This window comes from Numenius arquata, chromosome 16 (genome assembly GCF_964106895.1).
Source record: "Numenius arquata chromosome 16, bNumArq3.hap1.1, whole genome shotgun sequence".
NCBI classification, from domain to species: Eukaryota; Metazoa; Chordata; class Aves; order Charadriiformes; family Scolopacidae; genus Numenius; species Numenius arquata.
In genome coordinates, this window is record NC_133591.1 from 12,111,551 (window position 1) to 12,128,743 (window position 17,193).

The following is a 17,193-nucleotide window of genomic DNA, read 5'->3' on the forward strand; positions in this document are numbered from 1 at the left end:
CGGGCAGCAGCACCCCAGCAGAGCCTGCCCCGAATGCAGGAGGTCCTGGGGAGGGTCCTGTCTCCTCGGGTGAAGAGGAGACAGGGTTTGGGGCGGCCTCGGAGGAGCACGGGCTCTCGGGCCGGTGCCCCGGGCGGGCGGGCCGGCTCCTTGCGGCAGGGCAGGCTCGGCGCCGGGGACGGAGCCCCGCGGGCGGGCGGCAGCCCTGAGCGCCCCTGTCCCCGCCCGGCATTTCCCGGGAACCTCCTTCCCCCCGGGCCTGCGCACCGGTACCGGGGAAGGCGGCCGAGCCGCGTCCCCCTGCCCGGGGCCGTCCCGGCGGGATGGCGGCTCTCGCTGCCGCCGCCAGGGGGCAGCGCCGGGCGGGCGCGGCGCGGCGGGGGCGCGCGCGGGCGGCGGGCGCGCGCGGGGGCGGGCCGGGAAAGTTGCGAGGCGCCGAGGCGGGCGGCGGCGGCACCGGCACCGGGCACGGCGGCACCATGGACGACTTGGGTGAGTCCCGAGGCCCACCGCCTCCCCGCGGCTGGGGAGGCGCGGCCCCTCAGCGCCCCGGGCAGCCCCCGCCGGTGGTCGCGGCCACGCTGCGCCCCTCCGCGCCGCGGGGCTCGGGCCGGGCCTGCCGGCGCCCGGGGACGTGTCGCTCCCCGCGGACCGCGCAGGCCCTCCCGGCTCGCCGCGCCGCCGCCCGCCCCCAGGCCCCTCGGCTGCCCTGCCCTGGGGCCGCCGATACCCGCCCCCGGTGCGGCCGCCGGTGTTTGTCCCGGCTCTGCCCCGGCGGGGAAAGGCGACCTTCGGTCCTGTACCCCCGGAGCAGCGTGGAGCGCGGTCGGGGCTCAGCAGACACCTCCTCCCCTGCCGCTGCCGTAGGCTCTCGAGTCTGTTCTTGGGCGAGATCGGTAACTTTGCATGGGTATGGAGTGATCACTGGGGAGCTCTCGGGGGTAAGCCCAGTGGGCTGCCGGGCTCCGAGCTCGTCCTTCTCCCTTGGCTTCCCCCAGGCGTGTGAAACCTTCCAAAACCATGTAGCGGGGACATGTCAGGCAGCTGGTCTCACTGGAAAGATCTAGAGAGTTTGAGTTCCTTTGGTACCAAGCCGGAAAGGGGGTGGATCTGCCAAAATCCCTTGTGCTCTGGGAGACATTAGGGTGACTGAGTTCCGCTTATGAAACCGATTAAATCAGACACTGGGGAGGGGCTGCAGTCCATTACTTCCATCCTACCTTTAATAGAAACCAGACGTTCTGTTAAGATATGCTCTAGGAAAATCGCTGTTTTATTACTGGACCTGGAAGCTCACATTACAGTGCTGGCATAAAGCTGGTGGTCACACCTTCAGAAACCAGTCTCTGAATTGGGGTAATGATAAAGCTTAAGGGGCAAGAAGTCCACCAGCTGCATGGCTTCCTGGTGAAAGGTGCACCACGAAGGATTTGTTCTTAGGGAGCGAAACCTTGCCCTCTGCCCAGGTGAAGTAGCTGGTGGTGCAAACACAATGAATTTCTTCTGTAGCTTCTCCTCACAGTTGTCTCTTCAAGTGGAGACAGTTCTGTTTACCGTCTCTCATATCCCTCAGCCTGGTTATCTCTTGGAGATTTGGTGTTGCTCCTACAGCAAGTTTCTATCGTGTTCAGGAATGCGTTGCTAGTCAGAACAGGATTCACCCAGTCTGTGTATTGACTTGCTGAGTGGCCCTTCAAGGAGAGCATACAGATAGTGTCTCAAAAGTGTGCTCTTCAACAAATCACGGGAGCTGTACAGTACCCACTGCAGTGGTTGCATTCCCTGAGCAGTGGTAGTGTGACTTCCCAGTTGTCTGAATAGGCTACTGCAATTTCAACACTGTTTTCCTTTCCTCTGTAGGAGGATAAGAGTTGAACTGCAAAGAAATTCTGAAAAAGATCTGAATTTGTGTCTGGTTTGTTCTTCTAGAGCTGTTAAATGTTTTGGCACAACCAAAAGTTACAAGTTGTGGTCTGCTTTTTAAGATAGAACCTTTTGTCTTAGCAACTTGATTTCATCAAGTCTTAATTGCGCCATGGCTTTCTCAATTTTTGTGCAGTCTTTCAGACTGGACGGGCTCTGATTATCTAACAGTAAGCAATTGAACAAAAAAAGTCGGACCTTTTCCCTCTCTAAGCTTTTCTTTGCTGTACAAAGTTCACTGAGGAAAGGCACACCAGCTATTTTCCCGCTGCAAATCATCGTTAGCCCCAAAATCGCTCACTTATTTTTCTAAAGCCGTTCACCTTGGGATGCATAAATAAGGGAACAGTGCTGTGCTGAATCGACTCCCCTGAAATAAGCCAAACTTTTGAACTGAAGTGAGAGTTATTTGTTTTTCTTTCCTCATTATCTATGGGTGGATTATCTGAGTTGTGGATTAACTGTACCATGGATACAGACATCTGCACTGGCTCTGTCCAGAGTCAAGCTGGTCCGGCAGGACTTGTTGGTTCAGGCACGATGCCACGTGCACATAACTGCACTGCCTCCAGGGCCGGTTTTGGCCCAAAAGTAGTTTAGCATCGCACCTGAGCTAAGATGCCTTGCAGGTTCAGAGTAGATGTCACGTAAAATCAGCTTAGATATTTCCACACCGTGCTTCTGAATCTGTGTGGTACAGAAACAAGTGACTGATGGACCTTGCTGGGCATGAGGGAACACCTCATAGAGCCCATTGGTGTGTCTGTTCTTAACTCCCTGAATTTGTCAAAAATCTCCTCCTTCTTCCCAGAGCTGATGGAGTTGATTGGTGTGTACTTGTGCACTCTAAAATGGAGGTCCAGAAGTATCTTGATTTCATGCTGCTTGGGCTGGAGAGGTTATGAAACATCTGTGAGAATGGATTTGTATTGCTTTGGGGATTCAGTCAGAGTTGAAAAAAAAGACTTTGTTCCTTTTTCCCCCCCCTCAGTGTTGAAGAAGTGGCGTTTCAATGCGCAGTTCACACAGGAAACTGTTTGAGAGCTCTGCAGGCGGAACTTGGGCACCCCATCGAGCCGGGGGAGCCTCAGTGGCACAGGACGCCCGGTGCTGGGCCCGGGTATAAACTAGAATAACACATTGTGGGAAGTGGGGAGGAGACGGTGAGTTGGAGCAGCTGACCAGGCTTGTACAGATTGTCTTCCTCGAATCTCTCTAAGGAAGCACATTTAGCGGATGTGCTTGGAGTTTGACAGGAAGCTTGCTGAATGAGTTTCCCGTTCTGCAGCGTTGTAAATTGGCACAGAGAGTAAAACTTTGTCCTAAAGAGTGAAAATCCTATCTTGGGGCTATCACCTCTTTTAGGGGATTACCAAATTGTTACGTGCTGTGCTTCCAGCACGCCAGTGACCAACCGCACATACTTCAGACAATTTGAGATATTGAATTAGATGTTGAATTATTCTTGGTTCTGTTGGTGCTACCATCTCTAAGTAGTATGTGTCAACAGATCCATTAGGATCTGCTGGTCGCGGAGGAAGAAACCTAATTTGTGTAGTGTGTCCTGTATTTTACAGTGAGAGGAGTAGGAGAAAAGAAATTTTATATTTGTTTCAGTCAGATACTGTTTGATTTTGACTTTGTTTTTTATAGCCTTTTTCTGAAAGGGATTGTTTACAAACACTACTGTGAAACCTTCTATTTATTTGTTTATTTATTCTGAGCTTTGGTAACTCCAAACAGAAATGATGTTGTTTTAGAAGCTTTCTTTTGATGGCTTTGAAATTCTCACTTTTCTACTACTTGGTTTTCTGGTGTGTTTTTTGGTTTTTTTGAAAAAACCTTCAGATTTTTTGAAACTGGATTTTGCAATCGAAACCAAACCAACATTCATCAGAGCTTGTAAAAGATGTTTTACAAAGAAGTTATTTCTGTTTAGTAAGAATGTATTTATGGCAGTGTTTTAGCTATGCATGTAAAGTAGACTGTAAGCTTCTTATTTTAGGTGTGGTTGCTCACTTCTGGAAGGGTTTTTCTTTTGCAGAAGGTCTGTCTAGCAATGTGGCTTCAAAATTCTGGATACAAAGATTCAGTGACACAAAAGATTTTACTTTAAGTGTTGTTTCCCTCTGTTTTAGAAACTCTAATCTACCCTCTCGTCAGGGCTTAATCCTCTCAAGATTGACTTTAAAGGGAGCGACCTTGCCATTGATTTTTCATGGGAGCGTGGAGGGAGGTGCATGTGTTTCCATCTGTCATCTCTCCTAACATTTGGAAGATTGCTGTGCTCTGCAGGGCTATGCTGTCTGTCCCTCTTTTGAGGGGGATGCTTGCCTGTTTCTGACTCAGTTCCTTCAGTTTGGAAGTCATATGCAGTGCATTTTGGTCTTGTTTGACTGAAAGTTTAGTGTGAAATTGCTTATGGTCAGCTACGCCCAGGAAATGGTATTGGGGGGAAACGCTGGTAAAGTAATTTAGTCCCTTGGCTTTCTACTGGCTCAGGTTTCTGAGTCATTCCTGCTGCTGGGCGAGAAGACTGTAAACAGAACTAATACTCTGCACAATGGGGTTCTGACTTGTTTCAGCTTCTTAGCTGTTCTGACCCCTCGTCAAACAGGGACTTCATTGTCCTGAGCGACTCAGACAGGGAGTCCTCTGCCTCGAGCAGTGTGCGATGCAGAGAGAGGCTTCTTTTCTTGTTGCTCTATTTCCATGGAAAAGCAGGACTCTGTGCTGTCTTTAGCTCCTTTGTCCCTCGCTGGGAGAGGTCAACTTATCCCAAGTGTTCAGCTGCCCTCCTGGTTAAAACTGATCCTCCGACACCATCTCTACCACTAGAGAAAGAAATGAGTGACTTCTCATACATCTTCTTTAACTCTGTCTCTCTGTTTGTTCTTCCTTTCCCAGGGAATCACGATCCTTAAATTTCTCCAGACCCTTTTTTCCTCACCTCTTTCCTCTTGAAGTGTATTTATTGAATGAAACAAGTTGGGAAGCTGCAGAAACAACAGATAAAATTCTGAAGTCTGGCAGCAGAGCAAGCCGTAACAATGCACTTGAACTTAAATCAGAGTAGTTTTTCTGATCTACTGCTAAGACAGATGTATATGAATTCCTTAAGTTAAATCTGCAACAAAGAGGGGAAAAGCCTGTCCATGGCCACAAAACAGATCTGTTTGAATCAGTCTCATGCATTAGTTGTGATACCCAGAATCTACTGCAACTTTGGAGAAAGGCAGAACAGAGTCTGAATTCAGTTGTGTTGTGCTAGTGGAAAATCAGTGGGAATGAAGAGGATCTCTGGTCCCAGCTTCCTGCTCTGCATCTCAGACTGCGCCTCCCTCCCTTTGTGCGCTGATCTTGTGTGTCCCTTTTTGTCTGATGCGGAAGCTGTTAATGAAGATGCTCTTCTGCTCCAGCTGCCTGAGAGTGAGACATTGTCTGGGGGAAGCTTCCCCAGGCTATGATGAGAAGATGAGGTTTAGGGAATGAGAGTTTCTTGCCTGCTTTAGCCTGTCCTATCTAACTCAGGTTTAATAACAAGCCCTGGAAGTACAGGTTGTCGTGACTAGGAGACTATTATATTTTAAAATGCTAGGTAGGGAACTGTGGAAGACTTTGGGTCCTGTTCTTTTTTCAGTGCTTGTAAAATCTCACCTCACATCTCATCCAGTTTCAGATCCAACTTCCCCATCTCTTGTGTGCTTGCTGCTCACTTAGTGAGTGTCGGGCTCCAGAGCGAATTGGTTCAAATTGCTGGTCTTTTGGATAACCAGCCCTTTCCCCCAAATTGAACACATGATTTGCCACTGGATCAATAAAATGAACTGTCTTGCCCCGTGGCAAGATAACTAGATCCAGTGCAGTGCAGAAGCAAGGAGTGGCACTGTTCCTTTCCATTTGGGGCTGAAGTTCAATGGATTGGAGAGAAAGTGGAAGTTGTGATTTCAAATTAGTTTAATCTGATTTAACTGCTGGCTGCTGTGAGGTGTGTTGTGTTCTCTGCCTCCATCTCCCTTTCTTGTGTCCTCAATAACAGTCGGGCATTCAGCTGGATCAGCAAGCTGATTCTTTTGAAAGTCATTTTTTCACATGGAGAGGGGATAGGGACGTAGATGAGGCCACCTCTTTTAGCTCTGGCTTGTGTTTAATCTAGCATGAGGTAACCATTTATCCACAGCCTCAAAAACTTGCCTTGACTGTGGGCATATTGTTTCTCTGCCTGCAAAATAGGGATAATAGCTCCTTACCTGCAAAGTACGGTTAATGTTTGTTGAGATCTTTGTGTTTCTGAAATAGCTTCCAGCTGAATATATCAGAATAGTAACTTTGCCAAGCTTCTCCGGTCACCACTGCTGGAAAAGCTTACAATGGCAAGTTTGAATTAGATTTATAATTTTGTATTCCCTTCTCAGACCTGTTTAATGTTTCCTCTCTGCCTTTCTGATTGCTCATCCTTGCTTCATCCTCTGTTATGACAGGCTGTGAGTAGGGCGAAAAGATTTCCTTTCCCTTCCAAGCTCCCCACAGTAGTGCTACTCTAGTCTTTCCCTTTACCACAGAACGTCGTGAAGTCATTCAAAGAATGTCATGTGCTAAAGATACACCATAAAAATAGGAGGTGGGTGATGACTTTCTTGTATCACTCGTAGCTATTTTCCCCATTTGTGCTTATTCTCATTGCATATGGCCCCAGAGCAGCAGAAATCAGGTGGCTGGGGATGGCCTCCCTTGATTGATTGGTGTTAAAATCCATGCTTTCTCTTCTGTGTATGTATGTTTTTAAATCCTGATGAAGCAAATGAAGTAGAAAGGGCAACTTGCGTGCTGTGGAACAAGTTTGGCGTGGAACAAGTTTGGTGTTTCAGTTAAAGGAACTTGAGTCCCTGAGGTTATGTGTTTGTGCTGTTTAGGAGTCTGGTAAGCTCTTTTTCTGCTCATATAAATGCAGCCTTTTCTTGTAGCAGCCAGTAATTATTCTGATTTTACATGGGAAATTTATCTAAGCAGTTTGAGACAACTGTAGGCTGAGGATCCAAGAGAACTTATGGCAGGCCACAGGGGGAGTCAGCCTGCATTGTTATTGCTTGGCTCCTTTTCCCCCATGCTGGACTGGCTCTTCGCTGTGAACAAATTTAGTTCAAGTTGCTTAAATGATGATGAGGTAGTCTGAAGTCGTCAAATGCAGTTTGTCATGCCACTTCTCACAGTCTTCTTATTATCGTAGGCAAGTTTGGTGTAGGTGGCTTTGCTGGGTGAGCTACTGCGTACGTCTGGCTGGCAGCGTGCGGTGAAGTGTAGCTTGATTTCTTGGTTTTTTTTTTTTACTGTTTATTGCACGTGTTTAAACCTCTAACATTTTGCAAATGGTGTGAAGAACATCAAAAAAAGTAAACGGCGCTCCAGGGAATAAACTTTCTGAATGACACTTTGCATGGGGAATTGTGCTTGAAACGGCTCAGCTATAAATCAAACTGTATGGGGTCTCCAGGAATAAACCAATCCCATGTTTTTGTCACAAAATTGAGCTGGCAGACAGAATTAATCCTGTGTCTGTCTAGACGCCTGATAGGATCTTGCTTTATTTCCATCCTCGAAGAGCAAGGTGAGCAGAGAATTTTGCTTCGTGCTCTAGGGAAGTTTGTGGTGGTTCGGGGGCTGTGATTAGGCTGGGTTTTTCCAAGAGCAGGAGGGGGCAAAAAAAGCCAGAAGTAGAAAAAGTCATGGGCAGGAGGACTGTAAATGATTTGCTGTGGATTAGGGGCTTAATACTCCCTTGTTCTATCCTCTTTCGTGATTCTGAACAAGTTCAAGGCTTCTCTCTGAAAAGGTTTCTTTTGGTTTGGAGGCACTAGTTTCAGCTGGGTCAGACGAAATAGCCTAAGGCCAACTGCCCCTCGTTGAGGGTTGAGGTTACTGGTGTCCCACGAGTTGGAATGAGATGTGGCCTGGCTGGGCTTCTCTGGTGCTCCTCGTGTTTGACCGTTAGTTACATCTGCTGCTCCCCATTTCTCAGCACCGGCAGCTGCCTTGGGACTGGGTTTTTTTTGTTCCAAATGATGCTGTTTGGGTGGAGGTGGTCCTCAAGAGTGAGATGCCCAGGAGTAGTGCTTTTGGTTTGCAGCTCTCCCTCTGTTCCTTACGGTTTTATGTGGGAGACTTTTTACTTGGGCTGTGCAGGCCTGGTTAGGCAGCGTGATACACAGCTGGAACTATTCTGCCTGGCTGCGAGGAGCAGCTCCAGCAGTTAGACAGGATCCCTGCAGAGAGCTGGAGCGCTGGGGGAGGGAACGAAATGCCATTTCAGCCACGTCATGAAATCTCTTATCAGTGGCCAACTCAGTGTTGTGGGTGGGTGAGCGGCGTTGGCCAGAAGAAGCTGCCTTTTATTTCTGCTGTGAAATGCGAGGAGCTCCCAGCGCTGTCAGTCAGGCTGGGAGCTGCGGAGTGGCAGTGTGGAGTTTGGGATGAATTTGTCAGTCAGGTTCTTATAACCCCGAGCTTGTAGTTTTCAATCTATCCTGCTGGTGCTTAATCTGAGATTTGCTACTTGGCTGTGCTGAGCAGTTCCCTTGGGCAGTGCCTCACAAGCACAGCTGCTCTGGCATGCTGCTCCCATACTTCTTAATTGCTTAAATCTGGTGCCTCCAGCACCTTCTGCCTTGGGATCATGCTTAAAAGCCTTGGCCATGCAAGTTAGAGATAAAATCTGCTAGGTTATCGTTCATTTTTCTGTAAGAGTTGGTTAAGGCGTTGATTTGTTGGATGCTACTTTACCATTAAAGGTGAGGGAGAAAACTACATGAAACAGATCACCATGGTACCTGTGAAATTCAGAGACCTTCTAGGGGGTCTGGATCTGCTAGAGTTCTCCGTTTGGATTGCCTGGGTGAAAAACACTCTATGGGGATGGAGTAGCTGGTGCGATGGGAGGCGTTTGGTGCCGCTTTCTGCAGAGCGGAGTCGCTCCGGTGTGATCCTGTCTCTGCAGAGTTGGGAAGCTGTTCCTCTGCGTGTTGGGGAGGAGGGTTGAGGAGAAGGGACTGGGGGTGGTGCAGGGAGGAAGCTTTATGTAATTCTTGGCTGGCTTCTGAGTAATTGTTTTAATGAAATGGAATGCAGTGTATTCAGTGCTTGCTTGGCAGGAACAGCTATTTTTTTATTTTCTATTTTTTTTGGGGGGGGGGGGGGGGGAAGACTACGAGTTAGTCAGTTTTCCAGCTGCTTTAAGCAGCTAGGCTTGGATTTGTCACAGAGATAGGAGTGGAATATTGTTCTCAGCGAGGGGGCAGTTGCACTGCTGTGTGTAAGGTTGTCTTTGTACATTCAATGTGTAAGTGGAAGAGCCTGGTCCCTCTGTTTCTCTGTGGGTTGTAACTGCCAGTGTGGTTCTGAAGTGGATCAAATTAATTCTAAAGTACCCAACAGTAATGGGATGATAGTGATGTGAGTAGGTACATGTCCATATAAAATATATATGCATCTAGGTGCTTGATAGGAAAATGAATCAATTTTCTACTATGCCCTAGTTCAGTGTATAGCAGGGAAGAATATGATGAGTTGAGACAAAGAAGTCAACTTAATTTTCAGCGAAGCAGAAATGTAGGGGCTGGGAATCCTGACTTCTGCAGATTAGTGCAAAATATTCTCTCAGTTATCTCAGATGATTGTTGACTTTTATCGTAGGATTGGTTGAGGAACAATCAGAGATCGTGCTGAAACCCCTTTTTTAGAAAGTAATTTGAAGAAGGATTTATTTCATGTACCTATGAAAGGGAAGTTTATTCTCATGCTGCTTCTATTTCAGTATTGCTGGCATTTCCATTTTTGGTCAGTGCTGAAGATTGGTCTCTTACTCATCTTTACCTCTTAAAAATTACTCTCTCTTTGGTCTTCGTAATTTTTTTTCTACTTGCAGTTTTCTGTGGTCATGAGTTCTCTTGTGAGTAAAACAGCCTTTGATTAATGGAATAAAATTTTTCTTTGTCTAATAACAAACGAAAAACTTCTGTGCAGGGCACTGAGATGAAGAAGCTGTCATGTGTTTAATTGCTTTATTAATACTGTTCTTGGTAAAAGAAATCCTCACTATTTCTCTTGCCTGTGTTGAAACAAGCAAGAGACTTGTGACTAGTGCTTCTGTCGTGATGCCAGATGATAGGTAGAATGATAGGTCATCTGCCTCCTCACGGTGGAAAGAGATGAGAAAACATTAAACATTCTCCAACTCTTCTCCATCCACTGGCTACAATATATTCCAGTTCTAAAAGTGTTCGTTTTCTGTCTGGCTTTAACAATTTCCTTTCTTTCCGTGGGCCTCAGTCATCCCATTGTGAAACTCTTGGGCCACAGTCTTCTGCCAGTGTTAAAAAAAAAAAAAAAAAGGCAAAAAGGCAGAGCTGTAGAGCCATCAGCAATCTCCTTCAAACTGCCACCCACATCTTCTCCCAAAGTAGACTGGGGGACCAGTTCCACATTCATTTCTGAAACATTGTCCTCCTTTCATTTCGAGAAGCTGCTTTTAAAATAAAAAGAAGCTGCTTTAATTAGATTTTTAACCATGTGCTTCTTGGCCCCTTGAACTCTGTTGTCTTTCAAAGATGTTATTTGCCCACTCTCTGTAATGACTTGGGTTATCTTTAAGTTTCAGTAGAATGCTCATCAGATTGAAAGCTTAATTTTAAAACTTTCTACCTATTATAGTTATAAGTAGTACTAAGATCCGCATGACTGAAAAATGTTAAATATTTTGTTGTCATTTCCCCCTGCCCTGCTCTGAGTTTACATTGTGCTTTTGGCAGGGCTTTGTGTTAAGTCAGTTGCTGATGATGACTTACACTTTTTGGCTTATAAAGAGTTCGGTTTTGCTTCCAAGTCTGTTCCCACTCTCTGTTGCAGAGAACCCTTGCAGAAACGAAAACTTCTGAAAAAGAAAAATCCACCATTTTGAGAGCACTTTCTTAGTAATTGAATTTTTAACAAGCCAGTTAAACCACATACCACATTTGACAAAAGTTCCTTTTTTAAAAAAAGGGAAACAACCCGCCTCAGAGTGGTTGGCAGGTCAAGCCAGCAAGTCTTTTTAACTTGTCTTTATTTATATCTCACTATACTAACCTTTTATTTGGCATCCCCAGTATCTGGGTGAGACTTGCTGGCACTTTATTTCTCCTTAGAGGCACAGGCTTTTCAAACTTGAGATACCTTGGTTTTTAAGTGTAGATTAGCATTTGTTGAATGCTCTTTGCATTTATGCACTTGGGAGATGTGCTTGTTACTTACTGAATGGGGAGCTGCTGGAGTTAATGAAAAATATTCTCTTCAAGGACTAAAATCTCTCAAGTTTGCACTCTGATACCCTATTCAAGAGCCTTCAGGATAGGAATGTCTCAATAAGACTGTACTAAATATGGATACAATTGCAATGTCCGTACAATTGCAGTGTCTCTTCAGTATCCCCGTTCTCTATTGCTGGAATCCTGCTTTTGCTGGTAGACAGGGCATTCTACATCTCATGGGCAGAATTTGTGCTTCTAATGCTTTTAATGAATTCAGAATTTATACTAATATTTCTGTCCTTCATTTCATCATCTTTATGTGTGTCTCAAATTTTGTAACTGGCACTTTGCCTGGATGGGTCTATATTCAGATCTGTTTATGCTGCTTGGATAGGATTTCCACTGTTTAAAAGATGCTATTTTTTTCCTCCCTAAAGTTTCATGTCTATTCTTGCATAACCACACAGATCTTACCCTTCCCTTTATTGGCTATAGGGTCCACATGCTTTTCTACATCTGTTACTTTTTAAAAGGCAGATCATTAACTTAGAATATGCAAATTCTGACAGTATTTAGTCTCTGACTGTGTCCAAACCCATTTTTACATCTGCAGATGGACAGGATCGTAGCTATCCTTAGCAGTCTTATTATGGACTTATCTGTGTGGCAGAGGTGGGACGCTGAGGTGTCTGAGGTGGTGGTCCTGCTGGCAGTTGAGTCAATGTAATGGCTTGCTGCTGCTGCTGAAACGGGGATGGCTTTACTTTCGCTCATCCTTACCCCTTTTCTGCTCCCTCGTCTGGCTGTTTGGACAAACCCCTTCCTTCTTGCAGACTGCTGTGCTCATATCTCTTTTCCAACCCAAAAGAGAACAGTCAATTTTTTTTTGTCTGAGTGTGTATTCTGTTGAACTGGTTCTCAGAGGGGTCTTTTAAGAGCCAGAGCCAACACAAGTAAGTGGCAGCAGCACATGTCTGGAAGAGGGAGTAAAACCTCTCAATTTTTGGCAGTGGTGAACTGTTAATTTGCCTTTCTGCATCTTGCAAAACTGTGTCCTTCACGGTGCTCACTGTCCAGTGGAACTCCTGTGCTCCGTTCCCATGTAAACCTTGATGGAACATGTTTTCCTTCCCTGGATGAGTTAGAATCTCCAAGTGGTAAGTACTCTACAGCTGTTGCAAGGTCCTCTTAGTGGTCAAACTTACTTGTGATTTCCACCTGAGGGCTCTGGAGCACAAACAAACAAAGATTTGGAAACCATTGCTGTGTGTTCACACTGTTCTGATTTGCCACTGCTTGTGGCACAAAGCTACTGCTTAGAAGCTGCTCAAAAGAGTTATCCACTACTGGATTAGCATGTATTGTAACCTCAATTCTGCTTACGACAATTTTCAGTTCAAGTCAGACCCCACTGCCTACAGTTATGCAAATCTCAACCAAATACAGTCCACCCAGGGCTTAAAAAATGCCCTTGTCTACCCTCATTTCAGTGGGCACGTTGTTTGGTAGTAGCTGAGTGCCACACACCTCTGCACTTGGCAGTTTTTCTCCCAAGTCCTGTGGTCCGGGGCCGAGCAGGTTCTGTCATACAACTGATGGCAGTGTTTGCCACTCTGCTCTGCTCTCCTTGTCATTGTTACCGTTCTCTGCCTGTCTCTTTTTCAGGAAGATGTGAGAACAGATTGCCCAGTTCACCTCTCTAAAGAGCATATGTTCATGCTGAAGGAAGAAAGGCATTTTGCTGGAGGAGACGGATGACTTTATTTCCCAGCAGGTCTGCATGCTGCTAGGGAAGAAGAATAATAAGTAGAGGGAGCCTTTCCTTTCCCTGCACAAGGAGGGCAAACTGACTTTTGGCGAGATAATAATTATATGGCATCAACCTGACATACCTGACTTGGAGAAAGCAGCACAGGTTTGGAGTGGCATCTGCTGTAGCAAAATTGTAGGGTACGATAAATTTCTCAGCGCTGTGATGCTCTTACTGCCCACTGGCAATATTGCCATGAGTGACTGATCTGCCGAGGGACTAGAAATGTCTCGAGCCCTGAGCTTCTTTATGCCATTTACCAGAGCTGTGGTTTAAAATCTATAGTGCCTTGTTTTCTGCTGTTTCTATACCCATCCTGGGTCTCTTTGCCCTGTTTAATGGAGGTCTCCTTTGTACTAGATTTGTTAGATATTTTGTAAAATGGCAGCGTGCGTGCACGTTGTGTTTTGACCTAGTGCTTGTGGAGTAGCTATATCTGATGTAGCAGGAAGGGTCTGGTTCCTCAGATAGCTGGCTTGGCTGAGCCCCTCTTCCTGCAGGAGTACAAGGGAGTTGGTATTTTGATCAGAGGCCTTGGCCCTGGGAAATTGTCCCTGAGCGGCCAGTTCAGTGGCTGCTTGTTTGGTTTTAATGAATATTTTTTTTTGTTTTGTTCTGGCAGAGAGAGCAGATCTTGTTGGACTTGTTTGAATGTTCATCCCAGTTTCTAGAAACTTTGAGGGAAGCCAGCAGCAAATAAAAATTCTTTTGACGTGCATGGGGAGGGTAACTTACTATTCCACGTGCGTAAGGATAAGTAGAGGGCTAAAAAGGTTAGTGCATTGGTAGCTAATGTTTCTATTTCTAATTTTTTTTTCCCCACCTAGGATGTTGGCTGAAATTCAGCCCAGGTCAGTAGTGAGATGACATTAACTGCTGTCGCTGTGTTACTCTCACTCCAGTCTGTTCCTTCTACCAACTAAACCGGGATGCCCTTTCTCTCTTCATCAGTTTGAGTGTTGCTGAGCTTGAACAGAGCTGATGTCCTTTACTTCTGCCTGAGCCAACTCACCTCCCTCCCAGAGACAGGTCAATACTGGCCATTTGCTAATGCCTTTGTCTGGGACTTCCTGGAAATGCCTGAAGATCTATTTGCTGTCAGGCGGAGATCAGAAATAGATCTTGCACAAGAAGAGCCACTCTAGGAGAGGACTGTCAGAGGCTGTACTTACCCTTCTTGGAGACCAGAGCTGTTTCCAGTTTGGCAGTTGACACACAGGGAGAGAGATGGAGACTCTCTAATTTCTGCAGATTGTTGTCCCTCATAATCTTTCATAGGGCTAACTATAACTGCCCATTGGAACACCAGTCTATTTGCTAACAAAAGGAGAGGGATCTGACAAAAGACTCAGTAGCAGGTGGAGCTCGTAGCAGGCTGCAGATTCAGGCTGAGAAATTCCAACTTAAGTATTTTTAGTACAGGCCTGGGAGTCAGACTTACTTTCTATTCTGAAATAATGTGGACTTGCCACGTTATGTTGGGCTGTTCAGGGCTGCATATCAGTTCTCCGTTTCTGAACGGTAGATGACTTTTCTTGCTATCAAGGGGGTGTGAATGTTAGGGTGAGGATTCTGATTTGTGATCCTTATTGGAATTCAGGTGCAGTGGCTGCAGATGTTGCTGCAGGTCACAGCCTGTTATATCAATATAAAATGGAATACGTGGAGGTTTAGGTTTAGGGTGTGGAGCTGTTAACTGAAAAATGTGGCTGAAAATAGCTTCCAGTTCTGCTATTAGTGCTGTAACTTCTGGATGGGACAATCATCTGAGGACAGTAGTACTTAAGTCATGGTGTTCTGAATCACTGGAGGTCATGAGTTGGAGTATTGAGTGAAGGCTGGTCAGGTCTGCATGAAGCATTTTATGTATCACAAACTTTTCTTGTGCAATTTCTAACTTCTCTGTTCAGTAAACCAGAGCCCGGTTTTGCGCTCTTAAACACTGTACAAGTGATGAGTTTAGCTCTGCCTGCTGCTTTTGCAGGCGCTGTGTCACAGGATGTGCTGGGGCTGTGACTCGCAAACCCTTTACAAACTTTTCCTGACCCTCCTGAAGATTGTTCATAGAGCAGTGGAAGAATTTTTTGACAAAGCCTATCCATCTTTGGTCATTGTTTCCTGTTGCTCAGGGCTCAGTTTGAGAGTACGGTGAATCTAGATAGAAAGGATCCACTCAAGGGATTATTTTCTCTATTAGCTTCACGCAACTGTGGTTTGTCTGTGAATTGCTATACAGAGGCATTCAAGGCTTGTGTAGCTGGGGATCTGGCATTCTCAGAAGCCTTTGGTAGCTGTGAAACTGGAAACACTTATTTGTTTAGTAAGCTGGAACATGAATTCAGTTTAAGTCACCAAGTCTCAGCATAGGGTGTTTTTTCCCGGCATGAGCTGTTCGCTGCTCAGGACTATAAACAGAGGGAAGTAAATATAAGATGACTCTTTAAACTTCAAGTGTGGAGAAAGCCATGCTATAAAAAAGAGGATGCTGTATACAACAGGAAATAACCCTTCCCTTCCACCCTCCCCAGCACTTTCTGGAAATGAGAAATAAAGGGGAGGACACACCTTTGGGGGGGGGGAGCAGGCTCTGAAACCAGAGATGTTATAGTGCTGCTAGTAAGTTCAAGTGCTCCTCTTGGAGGCAATAAGTGAAGAATACAACAGCCAGCTTAAGCTGGATTTGTATGGCCTTGCTTTGCTGCTCTATGCTGTCCTTAGATCTTCACAGCCTGTAAGAGTTCGTTCTTCCTGGTGTTTCTGTTGGCAGATTCTGACTGCGATAGCCATAGCAGTGGAGTGGACAGCTTAAGTTCATTTGAAGAACTTGAAAAGGCTACACTTGGTTTAGCAGCTTTTCAGCTGAAAACAAAAATAAAACCGTATTCAAACCACTTTTTTCTTTGGAAATTGGGCTGGTAACCTTACTGTTTGGTTTTTTTTTCTTTCTTTCTGGAGCATCAGGTACATCCCTTCCAAAAGGAGATGGTACTTAAATCACAAATCACTTCCAGTGTGAAGATGCTCAGCAAACCTCTGACCGTGTAAGCAGCTGTGTGCCTTGTGAGACTTGAATTCTGTTATCTCAGCCATCTAATGAACTGTTCTGAAGTAGCAGAAAGGGGATGAAAGTTTTTCTAAGGAAGTTGGAGGAAGGCAGAATGACTGCATTTCTCTTTTGTAGGTGGTGGTTCATTTCTCTCAGCCAGTTTGAGCTGGGGGTCTAATATAGTGTTCTAGAGCTAAGTGGAAAAATTGTGGTCCTACAGGAAAATCTTTTGTGGTTCCTTCATGCAGCTTGGACTGTAGGCCAGAGAGCGCTGTAGGTCTGTGTTGTTTCATCCAGGAAACTGTGCTGACTCAGATCTTCGAGGCAGTTGCAGTGTGTCTCAGCCTGCATGTTGCGTTGATGATCCCATGCCCTGTGGGCCTGGTTAAGATTAGGTTACCTTCCTGCCAACTCAGGGATGTGAACAGAGCCAGCAGTTGATAGATTTCCCAGCCTGTTGCATCAAAGATGACAAGAGGTGGATCCGAGATGCTCGCCCAAGGAATGGGGCTGTGGTTCCCAGGGACTGCTGGTGTCAAGCTGCAAACTGGTCAGCAGCTCTGGTTTCCTGCAGAGTGCCCCTCTCTGTGCCTTGTTGCTGGGTTACACGGGAACTAGCTGACCCCTCGAGGTGCTGGCAGTCCAGCACCCTCACCATGCTGACAAATACATCATTGTTGAGGTTACAGGGCAGGTCTGAGTTTCAGTGAAATGCTTGTGTTAATTTGAAAGGAAGCGGTGTGGCCAGTTCCAGGAAGGATCTCACGGTAACCTTTACGCTTTTTCAGCAAATGTACAAATAGCCCTCTTGCCCCTCAGAGGGATCCGGTGGAAGGTCTGAGCTCACATGATGGCTTCTATTGGGTTTTTGTAGCATATGGAGTTGGCTCGTCTTCAAAATGTTATGGTCAGTAGTCGTCTGTGTCAAAAGCTAACTCTTGGGCTCAGTGGCACAAAGGAGAGAGCACCAGTAGGTACGTAAGGTTCATGGTTGAGGTTCCCTCCTGATTGAGGCATGTCATAATCCTGAGGCTGCAAAGCCAAAACAAAAGTGGCTGGTAGTGGTGGGGGAATGTCTCCAGAATTTAAGAGCATTTCAGTTTGTGCTGTCTCCTGATTGCTCCCTTTTCAGGCTG

General features: G+C 46.1%; 1 protein-coding gene across 1 annotated transcript in view; it reads left to right on the forward strand.

Annotated features, from left to right (window-relative positions):
* Positions 1-409: 409 nt before the first annotated feature.
* Positions 410-17,193, forward strand: part of PXN (paxillin) — a 45,739-nt gene continuing 28,955 nt past the window's right edge. Inside the window, exon 1 of the mRNA XM_074159864.1 lies at positions 410-492. Within this exon, the coding sequence (XP_074015965.1) occupies positions 480-492 (13 nt within the window). The 5' untranslated portion in view covers positions 410-479. The remainder of the gene's footprint in view (positions 493-17,193) is intronic.